This window comes from Rhinatrema bivittatum, chromosome 4, assembly GCF_901001135.1.
Source record: "Rhinatrema bivittatum chromosome 4, aRhiBiv1.1, whole genome shotgun sequence".
Taxonomy (NCBI): Eukaryota; Metazoa; Chordata; class Amphibia; order Gymnophiona; family Rhinatrematidae; genus Rhinatrema; species Rhinatrema bivittatum.
Window position 1 is genome coordinate 137,216,617 of NC_042618.1, and position 21,882 is coordinate 137,238,498.

Consider the following 21,882-nt stretch of genomic DNA (forward strand, 5'->3'; position numbering starts at 1 on the left):
ATTTTTCCTACTTTTATATTAGGTACTGTTAATGTATTTCAATGAGTTTATAAGTTCTTTTTTTTGGTTGGGGGTGGAGAGACAGTTCTTTGGACTATATACTTCCCTGTATCTCTCTTGTTTGACTGGTTTTTGTATCTTCTGTGTAAATCTTAATAAAGAATGTGAACTGAAAAACAAAATAGGAAAAATGTGAGTTCTGATGTTAAATGGGGTCTAACGCATGTCACATGCATGATAAATAGCGCAACGCAAGCTAGCATTCAAATTTTAAATTTAGTATGAATGAGGTAGGAGTTTATGTAAATTAAGGTGTCCTACCGCATTCCACAATAGCTTAATGCACACTAACAATTTAACCTCAGAAATAACAACACCTTTTTTTTTTTTTTTCAGTACAAGGGAAAACCATTTTATCGCGCTCCTGAAGCCATTATCATGGATAACTGCTATTATTGGTGCAATACAATGAGGCCTTCTGTCAGACACAACTACCATGTCCTTCTGGGCCAATAAAAACACCTGTTCTTACCTGGCCTGTCTTCCTAAACCCATAATGTTTGTGATAAGTTTACTTGTTGGGGGATACTGGATGCCGCAGGAGGCTTACTGCAGACAACAAGAAAAAGAACAACAACCACAAGAACAGACAAGGGAAATTCTAACCCCTACTAGGGAAGTCCCTGCACTGGAGCCTAAGCCACTGCCCCCAAAGGGAGAGGGTTGGTGCCCACAGCAGTGGTTGGCACGCAGGCGGGCACAGTGGAGGAGATACAGGGAGTGCATCTTTCCTCTAGGAGCCTCATTGCTGGGCATACCAGAGAATTATGTGGTTAACAGGTATTCTGGAATTATTTTAAGAAATCTGAGGGGATCCAGATCCGGCCATGGAAAAATCCCACACTGTGCTTGTCCTCAGCAAACTATTGGCCATGGCCACCCTGCATTTCATAGCAACCGGCTCCTTCCAAAAGACAGTAGGGGTTGTGGGTGGAATATCCCAAACCACTTTTTCCCGCTGTCTGGACCACATCATAACAGCTATATCTGACTGCATTAATTGCTGCATAGTAAGACAGGACTTGATGGAATTGAAGAGAGGCTTGTATGCCATTGCAAACTTTCCCAATGTTCTGGGAACTATCAACTGCACTCATGTAGCCATCATCCTACCCCATGACAGGGAGGAGATCTTCCGCAACAGAAAACTCTTCCACTCCCTTAATGTGCAAGTGGTTGGAATGCGCATCCTTGATGTGGTGGACGGGAGCCACGCAGAATTCCTGTATGAAAATTTTGAGGACGGTCTCTATGGTAACAGTTGGCTTGAAGGTAAGAGAGATGCTTCTTTCTCTAGTCCATCTTTGGCTATGTGTTTACAGGAAACAGCACGGACATGGGGTGGCTGTGGAGGATGTAACAGCAAGTGGCTTGTCAAGTTAGGTCTGCACGCCATTGCGCCAGGGCCTGGCTTTCTCTCCCCATGTTCCAGAGGCCTGCTAATCTTGTGAGGCCAAACAATGCACTTGCCACAAAGCTTGGTGTGTGAGCAGGCACTACACACTTTCTATGGGTTCACTTTAAAAAGTGGCCTTTTCCAATCCTCCCATTTGGAGTAGTTGAAATATCACTGGTTTAATCACAACCTTTAAGTGTCCACACTACTGGTACTTGCAGATCAGGTGCAGCCTGTTAATGATGGGTCAGCCAGGAAGTCAAGCACAATTTGTCTTGCCCATCACTCAGGTAAACCAGAAGTAGTGGCTTGTGCATTTTGGGGCCTAGCATATTCCTTGTGTCAGGGCTGACAAATATGTATCTCTGAAAGACATACTGCAGATCTGCCAGGGATTTGAAAATTTAGACCATGTTTTTCTGCTAGGACAGGTGTGGCAGCTCTGATGTACTGCTTCAGGGTTTGATGACTGCTATGAACGAGTAGCCTTAGCTTGGTTTTGAGGGGCTACCACATATTTGGTGGAATCCCCAGATGTAGTTTACTAGTCAGGAAGATCTGACCTAGATTCAGAAAAAGGTGACATGCACTTAGGGTAGGGAATTAGGCTTTTTAAGGCTCATGCTAAGCTAGAAGTTAACTTCTACTGTCTCTTAGCATGCTTTGGTTTGGCAGCCAGATCTCAAAGTGACTGTGGTACGATTGATGCCCTCATTCTGTCTTTGCCGTAGGAGATTCAGGATAGTTGCAGGACCTGGCTTCTCACCCCGTTGCCATTCCCAACATGCCGGTGGAGACTAGGTACAACGAGGCCTTACATTCTACCTGCTGTGTCATAGAATGCACCTTCAGAGTTCTCAAAAGTAGATTTCACTGTTTGGATAAAATGGGTGGAGCTTTAAAGTATGTTCCACTCAAAGTAGGAGATATAGTGCTGCTCTGCTATATATTTCATAATCTCACTCTATCCCATGGGATACCAATGGAGATACTTCCGGATTTATCCCCATATCCCCCATATGCACCCGCACAAGCCGAGGACACCTCGCTGAGTGACAGCCAGCTTTGGCAAAGCCTCATAGAACACTACATTACCTGTTAGGCCAGTAGAGTGTTTGCAGCTGCTCTCCTCTCTATCATCTTTTTTTCACTCACTGATCCTCTGTCTGGGTCAGTGTGTAACAGAAAAAAATGTGTATGCCTACTTGGCTTCATCTTGACAATGGAGCAGTAGAGTGTACGTGAAAAATTGTAGTCAAAGTAAAGATAATATCAAATACATGTGGCTGGCCTAATGTTATCTGACTGAAAGAGACAAGTGTTGCAAGAGAGTTCATGTAGAATTGCAACACAGTATATATAACTTGGCCTAGCTTGCGGCATTTTGCTTGGCGGATCTCCCCCTAGGACCCTGTCCTAGCCCTCACATGTGGGTGAGATAGTGCCATAGGTGTGATGGGACTCCAACTGGGCCTTGAATATGGAGAGCAACAGCTCTAGAAATCCTATAAATTACTAGTAGCACTGAAGCTTAAAGGCATAGCCTAAAGCTTTTGTGGAAGTGGATCCTTGGGCCAAGGTGGAGATGGCGCAACCCACAGGGAGGAGCCCTATATTTATTTATTTATTTATTTATTTATTTATTTAGTGTTTTTCTATACCGGCATTTGCGATAGGCATCGCATCATGCCGGTTTACAATTAACAAAGGGGTGTAAAAAGAAGATACAATAAGAACATTAACAGGTGCGGAGCGAAAAACATTGCAGTTACAATAAAACAGGGAAATACACAACTGGGAGCAGTGAAAAGTCGATAGGAATTTAACAGAGAGAAAAAAATTTACAAATTTATGGTATTTACTAAGTTATGGAATTTCGCAGAGATATTGTTTACCATGTTAAGGTAAAGTCTGAGAGTCGGTTAATGGAGAGTTAAGGTTCAGTTGGGGTCTGGAAAGGCTTTCTTAAATAGCCACATTTTGAGTCTTTTCCTGAATGTTGGAAGGCAGGGTTCCTGTCACAGATCCGGTGGAATGGAGTTCCATAGAGGTGGTCCTGCTGTGGAGAATGCCCTGTCTCTGAAAGTTAGATGCTGAGAGGTTTTGGTATGTGGTACCTGTAGAGATTCTCTATAGGACTCTCTGATGGGTCTGAAGGAGGTATGTTTTCTGAATGGGATTTGTAGGTTGAGCGGAGAGTGTTGATGGATAGCTTTGTAGATAGAGGTAATGGACTTATATATGATTCTATAGTGAATTGGCAACCAATGTAGGTCTTTGAGGTCCCCACCATCGACAGGTGGAGCTGGCTGAAGCAGAGGCTCAACAGGAGCTTCACCAATACCAACCCTCATTCCCCTTAGGTTGAGTCCTTGAGTGCCGGGGCTGGCTGGACTTAGACATGGGCCTCTGTAGAGATGTAGATCCATTGCATAGGGTGTTTCATGCCAGCACAGAGGGAAACGGAGTCAGTACGAGCAGTGGTCGGGGCAGGCAGCAGAGACTGCAGACTGTGGTCAGAAGCAGGCAGAGTTCATTCAGTGTTGTGGTTTGGGCAGCAGTCTGGGCAAGCAGAGTTCAAGAAAAGTCGATGAGCAGGCAGTGGTCAAAGGCAGGTGGAGGTCAAGCAGTGTCAAGGTATAATCCAAAGTCAAAGTCAGGAGTCCAATCTGAAGGGGCAAGGAGAGGAGGAACAGCAGAGCAGAGAGATGCTGAAGAGAGATGAGGAGAGTCAGACCACGAAAACAAGAACTCAAGAGAACACCAGACTTGTGAAGAAACTAGGATTAGGACACAGGAACTCAAGTAGACACAGAGCGGAAACAGGAACCAGGAGGCAAGGATCAGGAACCAGGAACACAGTGGCAAACCAATGGAGTCAACCTATTGCTGAGGCGGGGACCAACTGCAGGAGAAACCTTATATATCCTTAAGGTAGTGATATCATCAGGCATCGCTGGCCCCGGTTTCCCACCACTGGCCCTTTAAAAAAGGCAGGGTCAGTGAACACATGTGCCCAGGACTGATGTGGCATTGGAGGCTGGCAGAGCGTTGCAGCCTGCCTCATCAATGGGGAAGAGCAGCATCAAAGCTCCCTTGGCATCTGCTGGGGCTGGCTTGGGTCCAGGGCTGGAGGTACAGGCAGCTGGTCATGGGTCCGTCCTGCAACTAGCCAAACACAACTGTATCCTCTCCTCTAATGGGTTTGGGTTTCTTAGGGTGTGAGCCATGAAATTCCTTCAGGATGTTTTTGTCCTATATTTTGGAGGCAGGCTCCCAAGTATTCTTCAAGTGCAAGCTTGATGGCCAACACATCTTTTTCCACAATTCTATAATTGTGTTCTGCGGGGGAGAATTTCTGCGAGAAGGAGCAGGGGCAAAGTACCCCATATCAGAGTGTTGACTCAGTACTGCTCCTGTCCTCAGCAAGGAGGCATCAACTTCAAAAATAAAGGGACATGCTGAGTCAGGATGACGGAAGCATGGTTCTTGTAGGGATGCGTTCTTCAACTCTTGGAAGGCAGTAACCGCTTCCGAAGGACAGGCTTTGGTGATGGCTTCTTTTTGGTGAGCACTGTGAGTGGGGCCGCAATCCAGGAGTAGTTTTGAATGAAATGCCGGTAATAGTTAGCAAAGCCTAAGAATCTTTGCAGGACACAAAGACCGAAGAGTTGCGGCCAGTCTTGGATGCACTAGACCTTATCCAGATCCATATGGGAGCCCTTGCTGGAGACAATGTATCCTAGGAAAGGAAGACTCTACTAAAAAATGCATTTCTCCTGCTTTGTATATAGTTTATCTTGTAGCCTCTGGAGGACTAGATGAATATCTTGATGGTGGGAAACAAGGTCCTTAGAGAAGATGAGAATGTTATTGAGGTACACAATGACACAAATATAAAGGAGGTCTCTAAAGATTTTGTTCATCATTTTCTGAAATACAGCAGGGGCGTTATATAACCCGAATGAAATCACCAGATACTCGTGTATTCCTGTGTATTGAATGCCGTCTTCCATTCATCACCATGTTTGATCCAAATTAGATGATAGGGCCCCATGGAGGTTCAGCTTTGTAAATAATCTAGATCCCTGGAGATGGTGAAAAAGCTCAGAAATGAGCAGTAAATGATATCGGTCCTTCTTCGTTATTGTATTCAGCCCCTGTAATCAATACATGGGCATAAGGAGCCATCTTTCTTGGATATGAAGAAGAATCCTGCTCTGGCAGAAGATGTGGAGGGTCTAATGAAACCTCTGTCAAGGTTTTCCTTGATGGACTCCGACATCGCTTTAGTCTCTGGCGCAGATAAGGGATATACTCTCCCTCGAGGCTGTTCGGTGTTAGGTAGCAGATCGATGTCACAGTTGTACAGACTGTGGGAAGGCAAAGTCTCAGCCTGCCTCTTAGAAAACACATCGGTATAGTCAGCATACTGGGGAAGCAGCCCTACCAGGGTTGTTGCCAAGGGCAAGTGCGGTAGTGGTTCAGTGCATTGCAGGCATGAGTTGTGGCAACGGGAAACCCAGCTCATTAATTGTGGCAAACCTCAAAATGAGGAGAGTGAAGTTGCAACCAGGGTAGCCCCAGCACAATGGGGTGTACCGCCTTGTCAATGTCATTGAAGATTATGCTCTCCACTTGTAGTATACTGGTGTGGGTGCTGTAAAGGTGATCCAGCTGGGGAGAAGCTCCCCATGAATGGAGATGACAAGGGGTGTCTACCTGGCAACTACAGGAAGCTGCAAATGGTTGATAAGGGCTTTCATTATAAAGTTTCCCCTGGTGCCCAAGTCAACTAGTCCCAGGGTAGGACACTCATGATTATCCACAGAAATAGCCACCAGAAGGGTCAATTGAAGAGCTGGAGTTGTGAAGCCTAGCATCACCTCCCCTCTAGATCCTAGGTTTGTTAGTTCCCAGCTTCAGAGAGCAGCGTGCAAGCTGGTGCATGGTCCCAGCACAGTAAAAGTAGAGACCCAACTAGTAGCAGCAGCCCCTTTCCTCAGAGATGAGGCATCCCTGTCTGAGTTCTTCCGATCGTGCCTGGGCTGGGGCTGCTGTCAGCATAGGAGAGAGAGGACATGAAAATGAAGGAGCCAGCACAAATTGTCTGCATGTAGCTCCCAGGCCTGCTGCTGGAGATGGTGGTCAATTCTTCCGGCCAGATTAATAAGAGCATCCAGAGATTCAGGAAGCTCACAGGCGGCTAGCTTGTCCTTTACCTCGGATGACAGCTCCTCCAAGTTTTTAACCTTGTGAATTGCTCTTCTAGATTTTTTCTAACAAATTTATTCATTTTATCATAGTCTCCTTTTTAAAGTTAAATGCTACTTCTGTAGTTTTCCTTAGTATTTGATTATATGATCACTGGTGCACCTATCTCTCTTACACCAGATCTTGTGTTTGATTAAGAACTAAATCTAATGAAGTTTGTTGTGAAGGGGGTGTTTAGTGTGCCCTTGGGCCTCAGCCCGACCCCAGATGAATCCAGGGCCGAACCGAGAGGTGACTGCATGTCCCAGCATGGCTAAACACAGTCTTACCCTCTGGCGGGCCTGCAAGCTCCCAGAGCCAACAACAGATGATGTTGGTAGGGGAACAGTCCTCCGACTGTTCCGAGCCTTTTCGGACCTGCCGCTTGAATCAGCATGGAGCAGCAGGTCGGCCTGAGGTTGAGGGCAGACGGAGGCCTTGACACGTAAACAGGACTATGATGGATGCGAGGGCATCTCGGACGAGACTGGGTTGATACGACGGCATCACAAGCATGACAAGGAACTTGATCCAAACAAGACAAGACATAAGGCAGGAGGACATTGGCACTGTCTCTCAGGGCGCCCTACTCAGCCCACCTTCACGGGCGGACCCAATGGGCTGGTCACGGACCACCCTGTCCCAGGGGAGCGGGACAAATGCAGGAAAGACCCAGGCAAGGAGGAACTCCAATGACGAAGCCAGTGTCATCCGAAGCTCCCCCAAGGCTGGCGGGAACAGCGGCTCAGGAGCACAGGGACGAATCCCAGCTGCAGGCCACTCCATTCTTGGGCACGACATCATCCGAGAACCACGGCTATGCAGGAACGGAAGACTCAGGAGCACCAGACGAAGACACAGGGAAGAACATCCTGTCAGGCAAACACATCAGGACGAAGAAGATCATGGTGGAACATCAGGACATGGTCAGGGACCTCAGGCAAGACATCAAGACACGAAGACGTAGTATAAAAGCAGACGAAATGAGGAGCTCCATGGAGAACAGAAGACCTTACAAGGCGCAGGCAGGAGCCTCCAGAGGGAAGTCACTCTGATGCAAGTCAAAGACAGAATGAAGTTGAAGTCCTTTTATAGGGTTGCAGGCAGGCGACTCCCTGGGAGGAGTTTGGCAGGCCCACACCTAGCTGGCCCTATAACTACTGAGAAGTGCTGCGGGCCGGCCCCTAGGGAGAAGGGCATGGCTCAAACCAGGAAGTCCATGCAAACACAAGCAGCCTCAGGCAGGCCCCAAGGACAGCGAGGCCTCCTAGGCCCTGGAGCAAATCCTGGACAGTTCGCAGGCGAGACCCTGGCTTCGGAGCGGCCTCCAGGAAGAGGTAAGGAGCCTCCTGTAGCACCGCTACAGGAGGGTTCATAACAAAGTTCCCTCTCTGGTTAGTTCCATGTCAAACTGCTGCATAAATCAGTCATTGATAACATCTAGAAACTTTACCTCCCTTGCATGTCCTGATGTGACATTTACCCAATCAGTACTTGGGCAATTGAAGTCTACAATGTTTATTGTGTTGCCCATTTTAATGGCCAGTCTAATCTTTATTTGCATTTTACAGCCTGTTTCATCATCCTTGCTGCGTGGTGTTAGAATATCCCCATTACTTTACCCTTAAAGGTGACTCTTCAAAGATTGTGTGTGTAAAGATCAGCACACATGCAGGGAAATAGCATATACTCATGTATATTCTAGTTTAAAAGCTTTAAAATACATGTGTAAGTAATAGTCCAATAGTAAATTTGCATGTGTAAAAAAGGGGTGGGCCATGGGCATTCTAGGGTGGGGCCAACATTTACATTAGTAAGTTGCAGTTCTTTCTCTTTCAGTTATAGGCATGAAACAAACAGATTGAACAATATCATATCCTTTAACAACAAGTAAATACAAAACAAAAAAGAAAGTTGAGCACTTAAATCTAAAAATTAACTAGTCAACATAGAAAGCCATACTTACCTCACGATTTCAAACATTTATAAAGCTGCTGTAGCAGCAACATGAAACACATAACTAGACAATCATGCATATTACATTCAGATACCCATTAATATCGTGCACAGAGTAGTCAAAACAATACAAGCAATTATAACCAAAAAATGGAATAACCTAATCCCTTAAACTTATGTCACAGAGAGTCTGGTAATATATTATAAAAAGGCTCCTTGCTTGGATACATGAAGAGAACATCCAGCCATTCACAATGCATTCAATATATCATTTTCTATTGACACAATGTAACAGGAAGTGACTCCTCTTTTAGCCAATTGTACAAAATACATGCCTTGGCCAAAACTAGTGCAACTTGGACAAAGCAAGCATAGCATTTAGACAACACTGTACTTCGCAGCCATGATCCCAACAATAAATACTGACCATTGAACAGTGGCCGATAAGAAGACCCTCGTTCTATAACGGAAAACACTTTTTCCTAAAAGTCCAATAGCTTAGTACACAAAGCAAACCTATGTATTAGATGACCTTCTTCTAGTTTACATTTGATACAGAGTGGCAAAGATGCTATATATTCATCTTATATGCTTTTACAATGCTTGGCAATAGTGATCATAACATGATCAAATTTTTACTAATGACTGTAAATCTACAGCTCTAACACTAAATTTTCAAAAGGGAAACTTTGATAAAATGAGGAAAATAGAAAAAACTGAAAGGCGCAGCTGCAAAGGTTAGAAGGGTACAACAGACATGGACATTGTTTAAAAATACAATCTTGGAAGCACAGTCCAGATGTACTCCACACATTAAGAAAGGTGGAAGAAAAGCAAAATGATTACTGACATGGTTAAAAGGTGAGGTGAAAGAGGCTATTTTAGCCAAAAAAACATAGGGATTAGCCACTGCTATTACTGGCATCAGTAGCATGGGATCCTTTTGTGTTTGGGTATTTATAGCTTGGATTAGCCACTGTTGGAAACAGGATGCTGGGCTTGATGGACCTTTGCTCTGACCAAGTATGGCAATTTCTTATGTTCTTACTAAATCAATATAGCTGTGATGTAACAATTTGCTTTATATTTCTTGAATTTTTGCTGCCACAGACACTTTATATAGAGAGAGTCAAAACAAAATATTAATTCAGATGCATCAATATCAACATCAAGAGACTGCGACCAAAACTTTTTCAGGTTAGTAAGAGAATCATCAGTACATTTTGTTAGTCTAAGTTTATACCAATGAGAGAGTGATTGCACGTAGTTGTAAGTCAAAACACATCCTCCAATGAATTTGGTTGAAATAATGTTTTCTACAGGGATTGCAATGTTTGAATGTAATGTCTCATGTATAAGAATGCATAGAAATTCTTCTGAGACAAATCCTATAATTGTTGCAATTGATCAAATGTCATTATCATTTTCTGTTGACTACAATAAAAATGTACCCTTTATACTCCATTCTTTAAAACTTGAGTTCTGTAAACCTGGAAGAAAGCTTGGATTACCTATTAGTGAGAGACGACTGGTAACTGCAAATGGAACACCCCTTCATTTACATAAATATCTCCATGCCAGCAGAACTGGGCATATTAAAATACAGTTCCTCAGATGCATTGGGACCATTGCATCTCTGATATGTAGCAGCTCTAACAAAAACAAAGGCTTAATCATCAGTTCTAAAAAAATAAAGGAGTACAAAATTTATAATCTCCTGTATACTATTCATGAAAAAAGTGCAACTGACATGCCACATTGTAAAAATGAAAGTCTGTCTTAGTTGCTCTCCATATTGCTTACTCCTCAACAATGCAGTATACCCAATCCTGGCACCTTTTGCTCAACAAAAAACTGAATAATAAGGGATTTAATTTTCTTTATATCATATGTTAACCAAAGTGTTAGCATTTGGAGTTTATATACAGGCCAATACAGTAAAGTGCGGCCGTGGTTACCCTGCTTCTAACCCGCGGTTACCCTGCTTCTAACCCGCGTTAGCCCAACCAGCGATTCACTATCCCCTTTAACCCATCCTTACCGTCTCTTTAACTCAACGGGAAACCCCTTCTGCCCGTGGCATGTATATTAGATGTAAATGATCGGATTAGCTATTCCCTCCCATACAGTAACACGCGCCCCGATTATTGCTTTTTAAACCTGCACTTTTCCCGCACGTTTAACCTGCTAACTTATCGCCTACCCTTACCCCTGCGTTAGAGGCAGGGGTAAGGGTAGGCGGCAAACTTTCCCCCAGCCCCCGCTCACCTGCCCTGGCCGCGTCCATGGGTGCCGGTCTCCGGGGCAGCCCCAGTCCTCTCAAATTGAAGGGCCAATCCCCCCGGGCTCTCCGGAGCTGCAACCCAGCTCTGCCCCAGTCTTGCAAAAAAAAAAGTTTCCTTTCTTCTTGCAAACGCATTTCTTAACTGTCGGCAGGAACAATTGTAACTTCTGTTCCTTGCGTGAAGCCGGGTTGAAACAAAAGGGAATAAGTGTAATAAAAGTTAACTTACTGGCGGGAGCCGGCGGGTGCACGTTCATCGAGAGAGGTGGGAGCCGGCAGGCGCGCGTTCATCAAGGGAGGCGGGAGCCGGCGGCGAAAGTGGCCTCCAACAGCCCCTGCCGGTGGGGAATGAATGCACGCCTGTATACGCCTGTGCAATTTGGGGTAGATTTTCAGACAAGCGCGAACAGCCTACTTTTGTTTGCGCTCCAGGCGCAAACAAAAGTACGCTGGATTTTAGTAGATACGCGCGTAGTCGCGCGTATCGGCTAAAATCCTGGATCGGCGCGCGCAAGGCTATCGATTTTGTATAGCCTGCGCGCGCCGAGCCGCGCTGCCTCCCCCCGTTCCCTCCAAGGCCGCTCCGAAATCGGAGCGGCCTTAGAGGGAACTTTCCTTTGCCCTCCCCTCACCTTCCCCTCCCTTCCCCTACCTAACCCACCCGCCCGGCCCTGTCTACACCCCCCCCTTACCTTTGTCGGGGGATTTACGCCTCCCGGAGGGAGACGTAAATCCCCGCGCGCCAGCGGGCCTGCTGCGCGCCGGGCCGCGACCTGGGGGCGGGTACGGAGGGCGCGGCCACGCCCCCGGGCCGTAGCCACGCCCCGTACCCGCCCCCAAAACGCTGCCGACACGCCCCCGGAACGCCGCGACGACCGGGCCCGCCCCCCGACACGCCCCCGACACGCCCCCCTCCGAGAACCCCGGGACTTACGCGAGTCCCGGGGCTCTGCGCGCGCCGGGAGGCCTATGTAAAATAGGCTTCCCGGCGCGCAGGGCCCTGCTCGCCTAAATCCGCCCGGTTTTGGGCGGATTTAGGCGAGCAGGGCTCTGAAAATCTACCCCTTTGGGCGCTCAAGGCGTGACGTCACGACGTTTGGCGTCACGTGTGACGTCACGCCTTGAGCGCCCAAATTGCCCAGGCATATACAGGCGTGCATTCATTCGCCGCCGCCGGGGACTGTTGGAGGCCGCTTTCGCCGCCGGCTCCCTCCGGCTCGATGAATGCGCGCCCGCTGGCTCCCGCCAGTAAGTTTACTTTTATTACTCTTTATTCCCTTTTGTTTTAACTTTTGCCCTGCGCCTTGCTTCGGGAGGGAGGGAGAGAGGACCATCCACTTCCTGGTACCTGTCATTTCAAATGTCATTTGAAATGACATTTGAAATGACAGGTACCAGTGCACCCAGGATACTGTATAGGCGCTGTATAAAGCGCCTATACGGTAAAATGGGTTGCGCGGGCCTAACGCTTCACGGATGCTTCTTGGACACGGCTTGCATTTGCAAGCTATTTAAATACAGTATCGAGCGGTAGGTGAGCCGGACTGTGCGTGCGGTAAACGCGGGTGCGCCTGGCACTAACACAGCTCTTCCTACCGCTCCTTACTGTATCGGCCCGATAGTAATTTAGGCAGAAGTGTCATATTAAAAAGTGTCCATTTGCCAAAAAGAGATAATGGCAATTCTGCCCATCCCTTAAATTGCTTTTGAAAGCTATTAATTGTGGATGTGATATTCAAATAATAAAACCTTTTACTTTTCCTAAGATACACCTACAAGGAAATTTACCATTCTAAATTGACTATGGAGGTAGGGATACTGGCATAGTCTCTGACGTGTCACAGTTGATCTTCAAGCCAGCAAAGCTGCCAAAATAACCAAGGATCTCAATGGTTTTTAAAAGAGAAAAACCTGGATTACCAACAAAAAGTAACACATTTCACAGGGCCATGTCTAAATTTATTTGGCAGCATAAACAGCCAAGGATGTAAAAATGTCCACACATCAATCAATTGTAATTCTTTCATGAGAAATTATATCCCTTCTGAGAAAGTTTTAGTTCTACTTAGTCCCAGGGGCTTCTAGGTGAATTTTAAAAAGGCCAGCGAATTCCAAAACCAGGATTTATGCAAATATGTTGGTCTGGCGTTTGCCAAGCAGATTTTAAAAGCCACCTGAGTACTCGCATATTTCCCGCTGCACATACAAATTAAAAGTTCCAAAAAAGGGGCGGGTTGTGAGTGGGGGATGTGCGTTCCTGGATTTCATCTTCAAATTTTCGCGTAAATACTTATGCGCACAGGCATTCGCTGTGGTCCCCTGCCGCATAACTTTATTTCTGCTATAGAGAACATGTAAGTAATAAAATAAAGTTAAATAGATCAGCAGGCTTTAAGGGTCAAGCTAAAGGGGAGAAGAGAGGCTATTAAACTAAGGGGGCTTTGGAAGTCTTATTCCTAACTGGGAACAAACTGAGAAAATTGGTAATGGCGTCAGCATGCATGCCTATTAAAATCCCCCTACTTAAAGGTGAATTTTAAAAGCCTGGCGTGCATGCATGTTATAAAATAGCCTGAATGCACCTACGTGTGCGTGCAATTTTAAGTGGATACACACTTATACAAGCAAATGCCACTTCTACAGCCAGGGATGGTAACTTTAATGCCGATGCTCGGGCACACATGTACACGTGTGTGCCGGCTCGGTTCCAGTGACGCGGGCATTTTATAACATACACTTGTATATGCACACATAGAGACAGGCGAATATGTTGGGCTGGTTCGCGCTGAGCAGATTAAAAAAGCCGCCCGTGCACGCACGTATCTCCTGGTACGCACACAAATCAAAAAGTTAAAAAAAAGGGGTGGGGAATGGGTGTGATTGGGTGGAGCATGGACTTTTCTGGATTTATGAATGAAACAGTGCATAAAACTTATACACACAAGGGCGCCAAGGTCCTCTAGTGCATAACTGTACTTCTGCTATGGATGGCATGTAAGTCCTAAAACAAAAAAATATAGGCATGTTAGGAGGGCTTTAAGGGTTGGGGTTAAGAGGTGAAAAGGAAGGCTATTTAAATTGGGGGGGCGGAGGAGTCCTATCCCTTAACTGGGCAATCTGGGAACAAAGTAGTTTGATTAATGCGTCATGTGTGTTTCTATTATAGCCCCCCATTTACACGGTAGGGGCAGCATTTGTGTGCACGTCCATATAAAATTATGTGTATATGTACTTGCTTTCAGCCTATTTTATACCATGTGTGCATATACAAGCGTATGTTATAAAATGCCCGCGTCACTGGAACCGAGCCGGCACACACGTGTACATGTGTGCCCGAGCATCGGCATTAAAGTTACCATCCCTGGCTGTAGAAGTGGCATTTGCTTGTATAAGTGTGTATCCACTTAAAATTGCACGCACACGTAGGTGCATTCAGGCTATTTTATAACATGCATGCATATATATATATTATAAAATGGCAGCATCTCTGGGGACAGGCCGATTAACATGCACCCATGTGCACCCATGCACCAGTTTTAAAATTCACCTTTTAGCATCTCTAGCATTATTTACAATAGCATTGAAATCTCCTCCAACCAACATCACGTTATCTCGGAATTGGCTCAGCTCAGTTAATAAGCTAAAATAGAAACATTATTATATGTTGGGAGCATATACATTGCAGAGCACATATTTCTGGTGACATAGTGTTCCACTAATTATGACAAATCTATCATCAACATCTGTAACTTTGTTTTTAATTATAAAAGGCAAATCTCTATGAAATATAATAATGATTTCCCCTCCCCCAGTTTCTGCTTGAATAAAATAAGAAAGCTACTCGTCCAATCCATCCCTGTCTAATTTTTTGTGTTCTTAATCTGTTAAGTGAGTTTTCTGAAGAAAAACTAAATATGCTTTTTCCTTTTTGAAAAGTGTCAAAAGTTTTACGTTTTATAGGAGAGTGTATACCATTGACATTAAGAGAAAACACATTAAATTCTAGCATTACAACAATAAGAAAATAATATTCACAGAATTTGCCAAATGATAATGATCCTATACATCCCCCAACTTAGATGCATTATGAAACAGACTGCTTTGTTGCACCATTCATACAGCGCAACCCACCCAATATCACATTCAATAGACCAGTCATTCTCTGCCCACACATACAACACATCAACACAGTACAGACCAAAAACACATACTAAACACAGATAACAGAAACAAACTCCAAGGGACTTCATCTTCTCGAGGTTTCTTCTGTCTTCTGTGAAAATGCAACCTACAGGGACCTCATAACTCTTAGATCCATCAGACATCCTTAAATGATACACTTAAGCAGTCACTATATATAATAACTACTGAGCTAACTCAGTGAAAAAAAACACCAACTTCCAAAGGTAATAATCAAAATGACACTGAGTAACTTATAGCGTTGAAATTTGCAGAGCTGCAATAGATTTTAAAAATTATAAAAACAAAAACTGTAAAGTTCCCTCACTGAGCAAAACTGTCAGTAAATACTCCAGTAAAAAAAAAAAAAAAAGTATGCACAAGTGAAAATCATTTCATACATCGGAAAGAGGGAAAAAGCCTAGATGTGAGATATCATCCAACGCTGTCCATCTTTTTTTTTATTTATTATTTATTTATGATTTTCAATTTTACATTTTAAATCCTTCCATATAAAGTTGCATTACATAATATCACATATTATTAAATCATACAATCTTGAGTGTATAATATATATAAAGAAAATATTTATCTTTTATATAATTTCTCTGGTTATTAACCAAAACTGCAAAACTGTATAATAAGGATTTACAAATTACCCTCAAAATAAGAATATCACTCTGGAAGGCATAACCATATATATAACCAGGAGCACTGAAGAAAAACCTTTTCAGAAACAGGCTTAACATAATTTCTCACAGTGATATACAAATTGGACCTTCAACTCTAGACATTGGGAAAAGAGGTTGCTGGCCTACGGGCTTCAATAAACTGCTTTAGCTGTTCGACTTGGAAAAACACGAAAGTTTCATCTCCTTTCTTTAATAGACATTTACATGGATACCGCAGTGAAAACACATGTCCCAAAGATATAACATCTTGTCTATATGATAAAATCTCTTTTCTGCGGTACTGGGTAATCGGGGCCATATCAGGATATAGCCTAATTTCCTGATCACAGAAATTCACCGGAAAATTCCTAAAATAATTTCTCATTACATTCAAAACATCTTGTGTGGTAATAAACGATACTAGAAGGACTTTCCTGTCGATTATTTCTACATTTGAGGATTCTAAAAACCCAGTCAAATCTTGTGGTATTTCAACATTATTCTCATTTCTAGCAGTTGCCCTATTTGTTAAAAATCTACAGAAATTTATAGAGGGAATATTTTGTTCAGAAAATCCTAGGCAAACCGTTAGAAATTTCTTTAAAGTAATATAAGGCATTTCCCCCATAATATGGGGAAAGTTTAGAATTCTCACATTTAATTTTCTGAGTCCATTTTCTAGTAACTCCAAGCGCCTTGAAGATGTTAACTGTTCTTTTATAATAACAGAGTTAACTTTGGCATTTGTTTGAAGCTTATTCTCAATTTCCGTTATCTTATTAGTAAAAACAATTCCTTGTTCTTGGATCCCCAATATTTTCTGTTGCATGTTATAGTTGAGGGAGTCAACTTTCTTTTCCAATCTGGTTAACGAGAGTCCCTGACCTGCAACCAAGTCCCATAGAGCCTCGAGTGTCACAGCCCCCGGCCTCGATGTTCCCGACGCAGACTCACCACCAGTGGCCGGGAGGATGATGTTAACTCCGGCTTCTCGAGCCACCCCTTCCACCTCTGGGGGCTTTCTCGGTGCTCCAGACCCCACTCCACCTTCCTCGGGGCCCGTTTGCATCCGTGCCGGATTTCCTCCCTCCGCTGTTCCGGAGCTCTCTCCCTCCAGCTCTGGCACCCCGGAGACGTCATCCGAGTGCGACTGAGCAGTAGCTCCTTCGGGGTCGCGTTGCGCCGGAGGTGCGCGGAGGTCCGGACTGAGGGACGTCTCTGCCAGCGACACACTCCGCTCTCCTGTAGCAGGGCTCGCAATGGCCTCCTCGGCTCCCTCCAAATTCACTGTTTGGGCCAGAAAACGCACGATGTCAAGCTGGCTGGGTCCAGGTAAGGGCTCTGGAGGGAATACCCTCACCTTCCCCTTTCTCTTAGAGGACATTATCAATCGAGGAAAAAACTTTTCAGAGAAGTTTGAGAGAGCTGGCGTTCCGCTGAACCGTTATGCCGCCATCTTGGTTGCCTCAAAAATGTCTGTCCATCTTAATATGATCTTGCACGCAATTGCTATACCGATTTATCCAGCTAAATCTTGAAAGCACCATTTATCTCAGGGGTGGGCAATTCCGGTCCTCGAGGGCTGCAAACCAGTCGGGTTTTCAGGATATCCTTAATGAATATGCATGAGAGAGACCTGCATACACACTGCCTCAGTTGTATGCAAATCTATTTCTTGCATATTCATTAGGGGTATCCTGAAAACCCGACTGGTTTGCAGCCCTCGAGGACCGGAATTGCCCACCCCTGATTTATCTGGACAAGTTCCAACTTATCCAGTTAAGTAGCGACACTTATCTGGACAAGTTCTGATTTATGTGGACAAGTAGCAGCAATGTCACTACTTAGCCGGATAAGTCTTAAAATGCTACGTATCTGGCTAAGGGCCTGATTCATCAAGGTCTTTTCCCATAGACACAGAATAGGAGAAAAGCTTTAGCGAATCAAGCCCTAAGTCAGATAGCTGAATATGTGTAAAAGTGCACTACTTATCCAGCTAAGGCCTAGATTTAAAAAAAAGGGCATGGTTAGGCTAATTTACAGCCTACTGCATCACATAGGTGAGTATCGCATGGCGCGTTGCTTCATCACATGGCGCATTGTATCAGCATGTCGAGCGTTGTGTCAGTGCGTGGCGAGTCATTTTACACGGCTAGCATTGATTGATGCGTTATTTTTGCAGTTTATATATTCCTGCTTGCTGCAGCTGCCTCTTTGAGGGTGTGTCAGGCATGGGAGAGAGAGGAGAGTTGGTGAGTTGGATGGTGGGAGTAGGAGCTTTTTCAGATTTGATTACCTGAGTCTGTTGTCTGGTCATGTATTGCCATCTGATTTCTTTTATCTTCGTCTTTTGTCTTCTTTATTGGAGTGAAAGTTTGTTTGTTAGTCCAGTTTATCCATCTGTCTTTTTGTGTGGAGGAGTGATGGAGTGAGGAGGAGTGGTGGTGGAGAGTGGTGGTGGAGGAGTAGAGGAGTGAGGAGGAGTGGTGTTGGTGGAAGAGTGAGGAGGAGTGGTGGTTGTGGTGAGGTGGAATGAGGAGGATAGAGTATGAGAGGTGTGGGGAGAGAGGAGAGGCATGAGGAGGTGGGAGGACAAGGGCAGGAGTGCTAGGAGCAGGAATAGGAATAGAGACAGGGACAGGAGTAGAGAAAGGCTGGAGGGAAGGGATAGGAGGAGGCAGGAAGGGGATAGGCAGGCGAGGACAGAGGGAGGAGTATGGCAGGCCACCATAGAGAGGGAAGAGGGGAAGGGCAGAGACGGGCGGGAGGAAGGGAGGGGACTGGGTAATGGGAGGGAGCATGAGAAAAGGGAAGATACCTCTCTGGACGCGGATGTGGCATCCCCTTCTGGCAGACAGGCAGCAGGACGCCCTCATCTCAGGGCTATCAAGTTCAGTGTGCAAGACAATGAGATGGTGATTGCAGGGGTCCTGGAGCACTATGCCATTCTGTTTGACAACCGTGCAGCCAAGACCTCAAAGGCACCAAGAGCCAGATCTGGCGCAACACAGCCGGTGGTCCAGAGGTACTGGGATATCAAGGCACAGTTGAAGACAAAGGTGGTGAGCAGAAATAAATATATACGGTGGACTGGAGAAGGAGCCCCTTGTCCAATCATCCTCATACCCATGGAGGAGCGAGCATCTCATTGAAATGTTGGGACTGGTTGTCTTTGAGGGCATGGCTGAGTGGCTGGACACCATGCAAGCTGCAACCATTAAGTTCACCTAACCTGTAAATGGCCAGGCTGCAATGGGTGTACACATCATTTGGAATAAACAGATTGACCTGAGAATCTTGTGATTTACTTAGTTATGTATTATGTTCTTGATTAATTTATAAACATAGCTCATAATGTTATACTCTATATTAGCAACCATATGAACCATTTTTTGAAAACACTGTTAAACTTCATAACTTTGTAAACTGTTGTGATGGCGAAACCGAACAACGGTATATAAAACTCAATAAATAAATAAATAAATAAATAAGATGCTCACAGTGCTTAAGAGGCAAAGTGCACCTCTGATGCCATAAGCAAAATGGATACTTGCTGCCATTGGTACTTATGTCTTATTCTTTTTCTCACAGCTCTCACCCAGGAAGCTGCCGGTCCCAGCCAGCAAGCCACAGGTACTAGCAGTGCACCAGCCCTTTTGCAGAGGACCTTCATGATGAATGCCCATACCCAGGTGAGCGAGAGAAGGAGCAGCAGCAACAGCCTCAGGAGGCATTGCAGAAGCTTCAACCTCTGGGTTCACCCAGCCCACTCAATGTGTCCCTCAACATTTCTGGCTTCATAGAGGAACCCAGCCTCGACTGGGAGACAATTGATGCAGCACAAACTCAAGCCAGCACACCATGCCCTCAGCAGGAGCAGTCCAGCAGCCCCCCTCATGCCACATTTGGAGGTCCAAATTTTAGCACTCCATACCACCATCACAGCACTACCACCAGCACAGATACCAGCACCAACAACATCCCCCGCCAACAACAGAGAAGTTGATGCACGAGCACTGGACCTGCTGGAAAGCAGGCGTGGAGTACTCCTCCACCACATAAGGACTGAGCTAGTGCACCTCAGGAGGGCTCTGAACAGGCAGAGGCAGAACTTGCAAGATCAGACTGCCGCACACATGCAGGGTGTAACGATGCTGGCCACAGCAGTCAATAGTATGATCAACATGATGATACAGATCTTTGAAAGGATGCCTGAGCAGCCATCCAAGTCTTCTCCAGCATCCCTGGAGTCCACACCCCGCAGGAGTCCCCAGCCTGACAGATGCCCGAGGGTTAGGCCCCCAAAAGACATGCCCCCCAAGTGGCAAGCCACTTTGTGGCAAGGGGCCATGTAGCACCAAAAGTGGTGTCATTGAATGCCAAATAAGAAGAGTCATACCAACAATCCTGGTGGGCCTCACTATAGAGTTCCTGTGCCAGCTAGATGGAAGAAACCTGCTGGGCCCATCCTCACTACAGAGCTCCTGTGCTGGGTAGATGGAAGAAGCCTGCTGAGCCTGTCCTCACTACAGAGATCCTGGTCCGGCTAGTTGGAAGAAGCCTGCTGGGCCTATCCTCACTATAAAGTTCCTGTGCTGGCTAGATGAAGGGATGGTCTGCTGTCAGCCATTATGGTCCTGAAATCTAACCCTAAAGCCCTTCTCAATGCTCTGTCCATATTCTATCCTCCTTGATGTGGCCTCCAGTCACAATCCAGCTGCTGCCTCTTCTCATCATATCTCATCTCCTGCTCCTGATGCTGGTGTCTCATCCCATCTCAGCTCATGCTGCTGCTGCCTCCATGCTGCTGTGTCTCATCTCATCTCAGCTCATGCTGCTGCTGCTGCTGCTGCCTCCATGCTTCTGTGTTTTCTCCTGGGCTTCCTGCCTCCATGCTGCTGTGTCTTCTCCTGGGCCTTCTGCCTCCATGCTGTTGTGTCTTCTCCTGGGCCTGCTGCCTCCATGCTGCACTCTTTGGTCATGGTCCTTCTGCCTTCTTGCTGAACTCTGCTGCTTTGGCTCTTAGGCTGACCCCTTGAATTCAGTCTTTCATCATGGACTATCTGGGGCCTTCACTTGGCCCTTAGGCTGTACCCTTGAGTGTATTCTTTCCACATGGTCTGTCTGGGGTCTTTGGGTTAAGAGCACATAGTTCTGCTGCTAGTACTTCTAGCATTAGAGCTGTACTGTCACATTGGGTTGCCACTTCCACTTTCTATGTTCTTTGTTGTAATCATGATGGTGCCAAAAGGATAAAATGCTAAGCCTGTATACGAAATGATGTCTTTTCAAACAATGAATGTACAGATCTACACTGAATGTGCTGTTCAGTTAATTTACAATGTTTTGTGCTATTTGCTATCTTGTCCTTGCAGATTGTGTTTACCAAAGATATTGACTTTATTTCAAAAAGTGGACTACATGTGTTCGCTAATAAAGTGGTCACTGTTTGAAAAATACACTTTCTGGTTGTATCCTTTCATTGTGCGTCAGTTCCGGGTAAACGTATTGAATTCAAAGTTCTGAAGAAAGGAATGTGTAAACTTGTTATGAATTGCTGCGGATAGCTACTTAAATATTCGGTTATTCGAAAGATGGATTATATTTGGTGAGATTATATTACGAGTATATTGAAAATTATTGGAAGAAATTGAAGTTTTGAAGAAAGTGCTGTTTTCCGGGTTAGTCCTGCGTTAGTCCCTGAGGAAGCCCTCATGAAAGAGGGTGAAACGATGATATCTTTGTTGGACTTAGCTCATGATTGAAGATCATTCTTAAGCTTCTGCACTGGAAATAAGAATAACAAGCGGTTGAACAAAATCAAGTGGTTGAAATAGCACTTGTATCTGGTTTATGATTGAAGATCATTTAAAAAATTTATATTGAATTTAATAACCGTGGATGAATAACAATATTTAAGAATTTATATTGAATTTAATAACAGTGGATGAATAACAATATATATTGTAATTTCTGGGATGTTGGGAAATTAGTAAGGTATTAATTAAGAATAATTATATTTAACTGGTTTTGATTTTATATGGTATGAATGAATGTATGGGGATGTACGTGATAGATAGTTT

General features: G+C 45.0%; 1 protein-coding gene across 1 annotated transcript; it reads left to right on the plus strand.

The window, feature by feature from the left end:
• The first annotated feature begins 472 nt into the window (after positions 1-472).
• Positions 473-20,263, plus strand: LOC115089440 (putative nuclease HARBI1). Its single transcript, XM_029597531.1, has 3 exons — positions 473-1,332; positions 9,776-9,862; positions 19,391-20,263. Exons 1-3 carry the CDS (start codon positions 888-890, stop codon positions 19,600-19,602), a joined length of 744 nt encoding a protein of 247 aa, XP_029453391.1. The 5' UTR covers positions 473-887; the 3' UTR covers positions 19,603-20,263.
• The last annotated feature ends 1,619 nt before the right edge of the window (positions 20,264-21,882 follow it).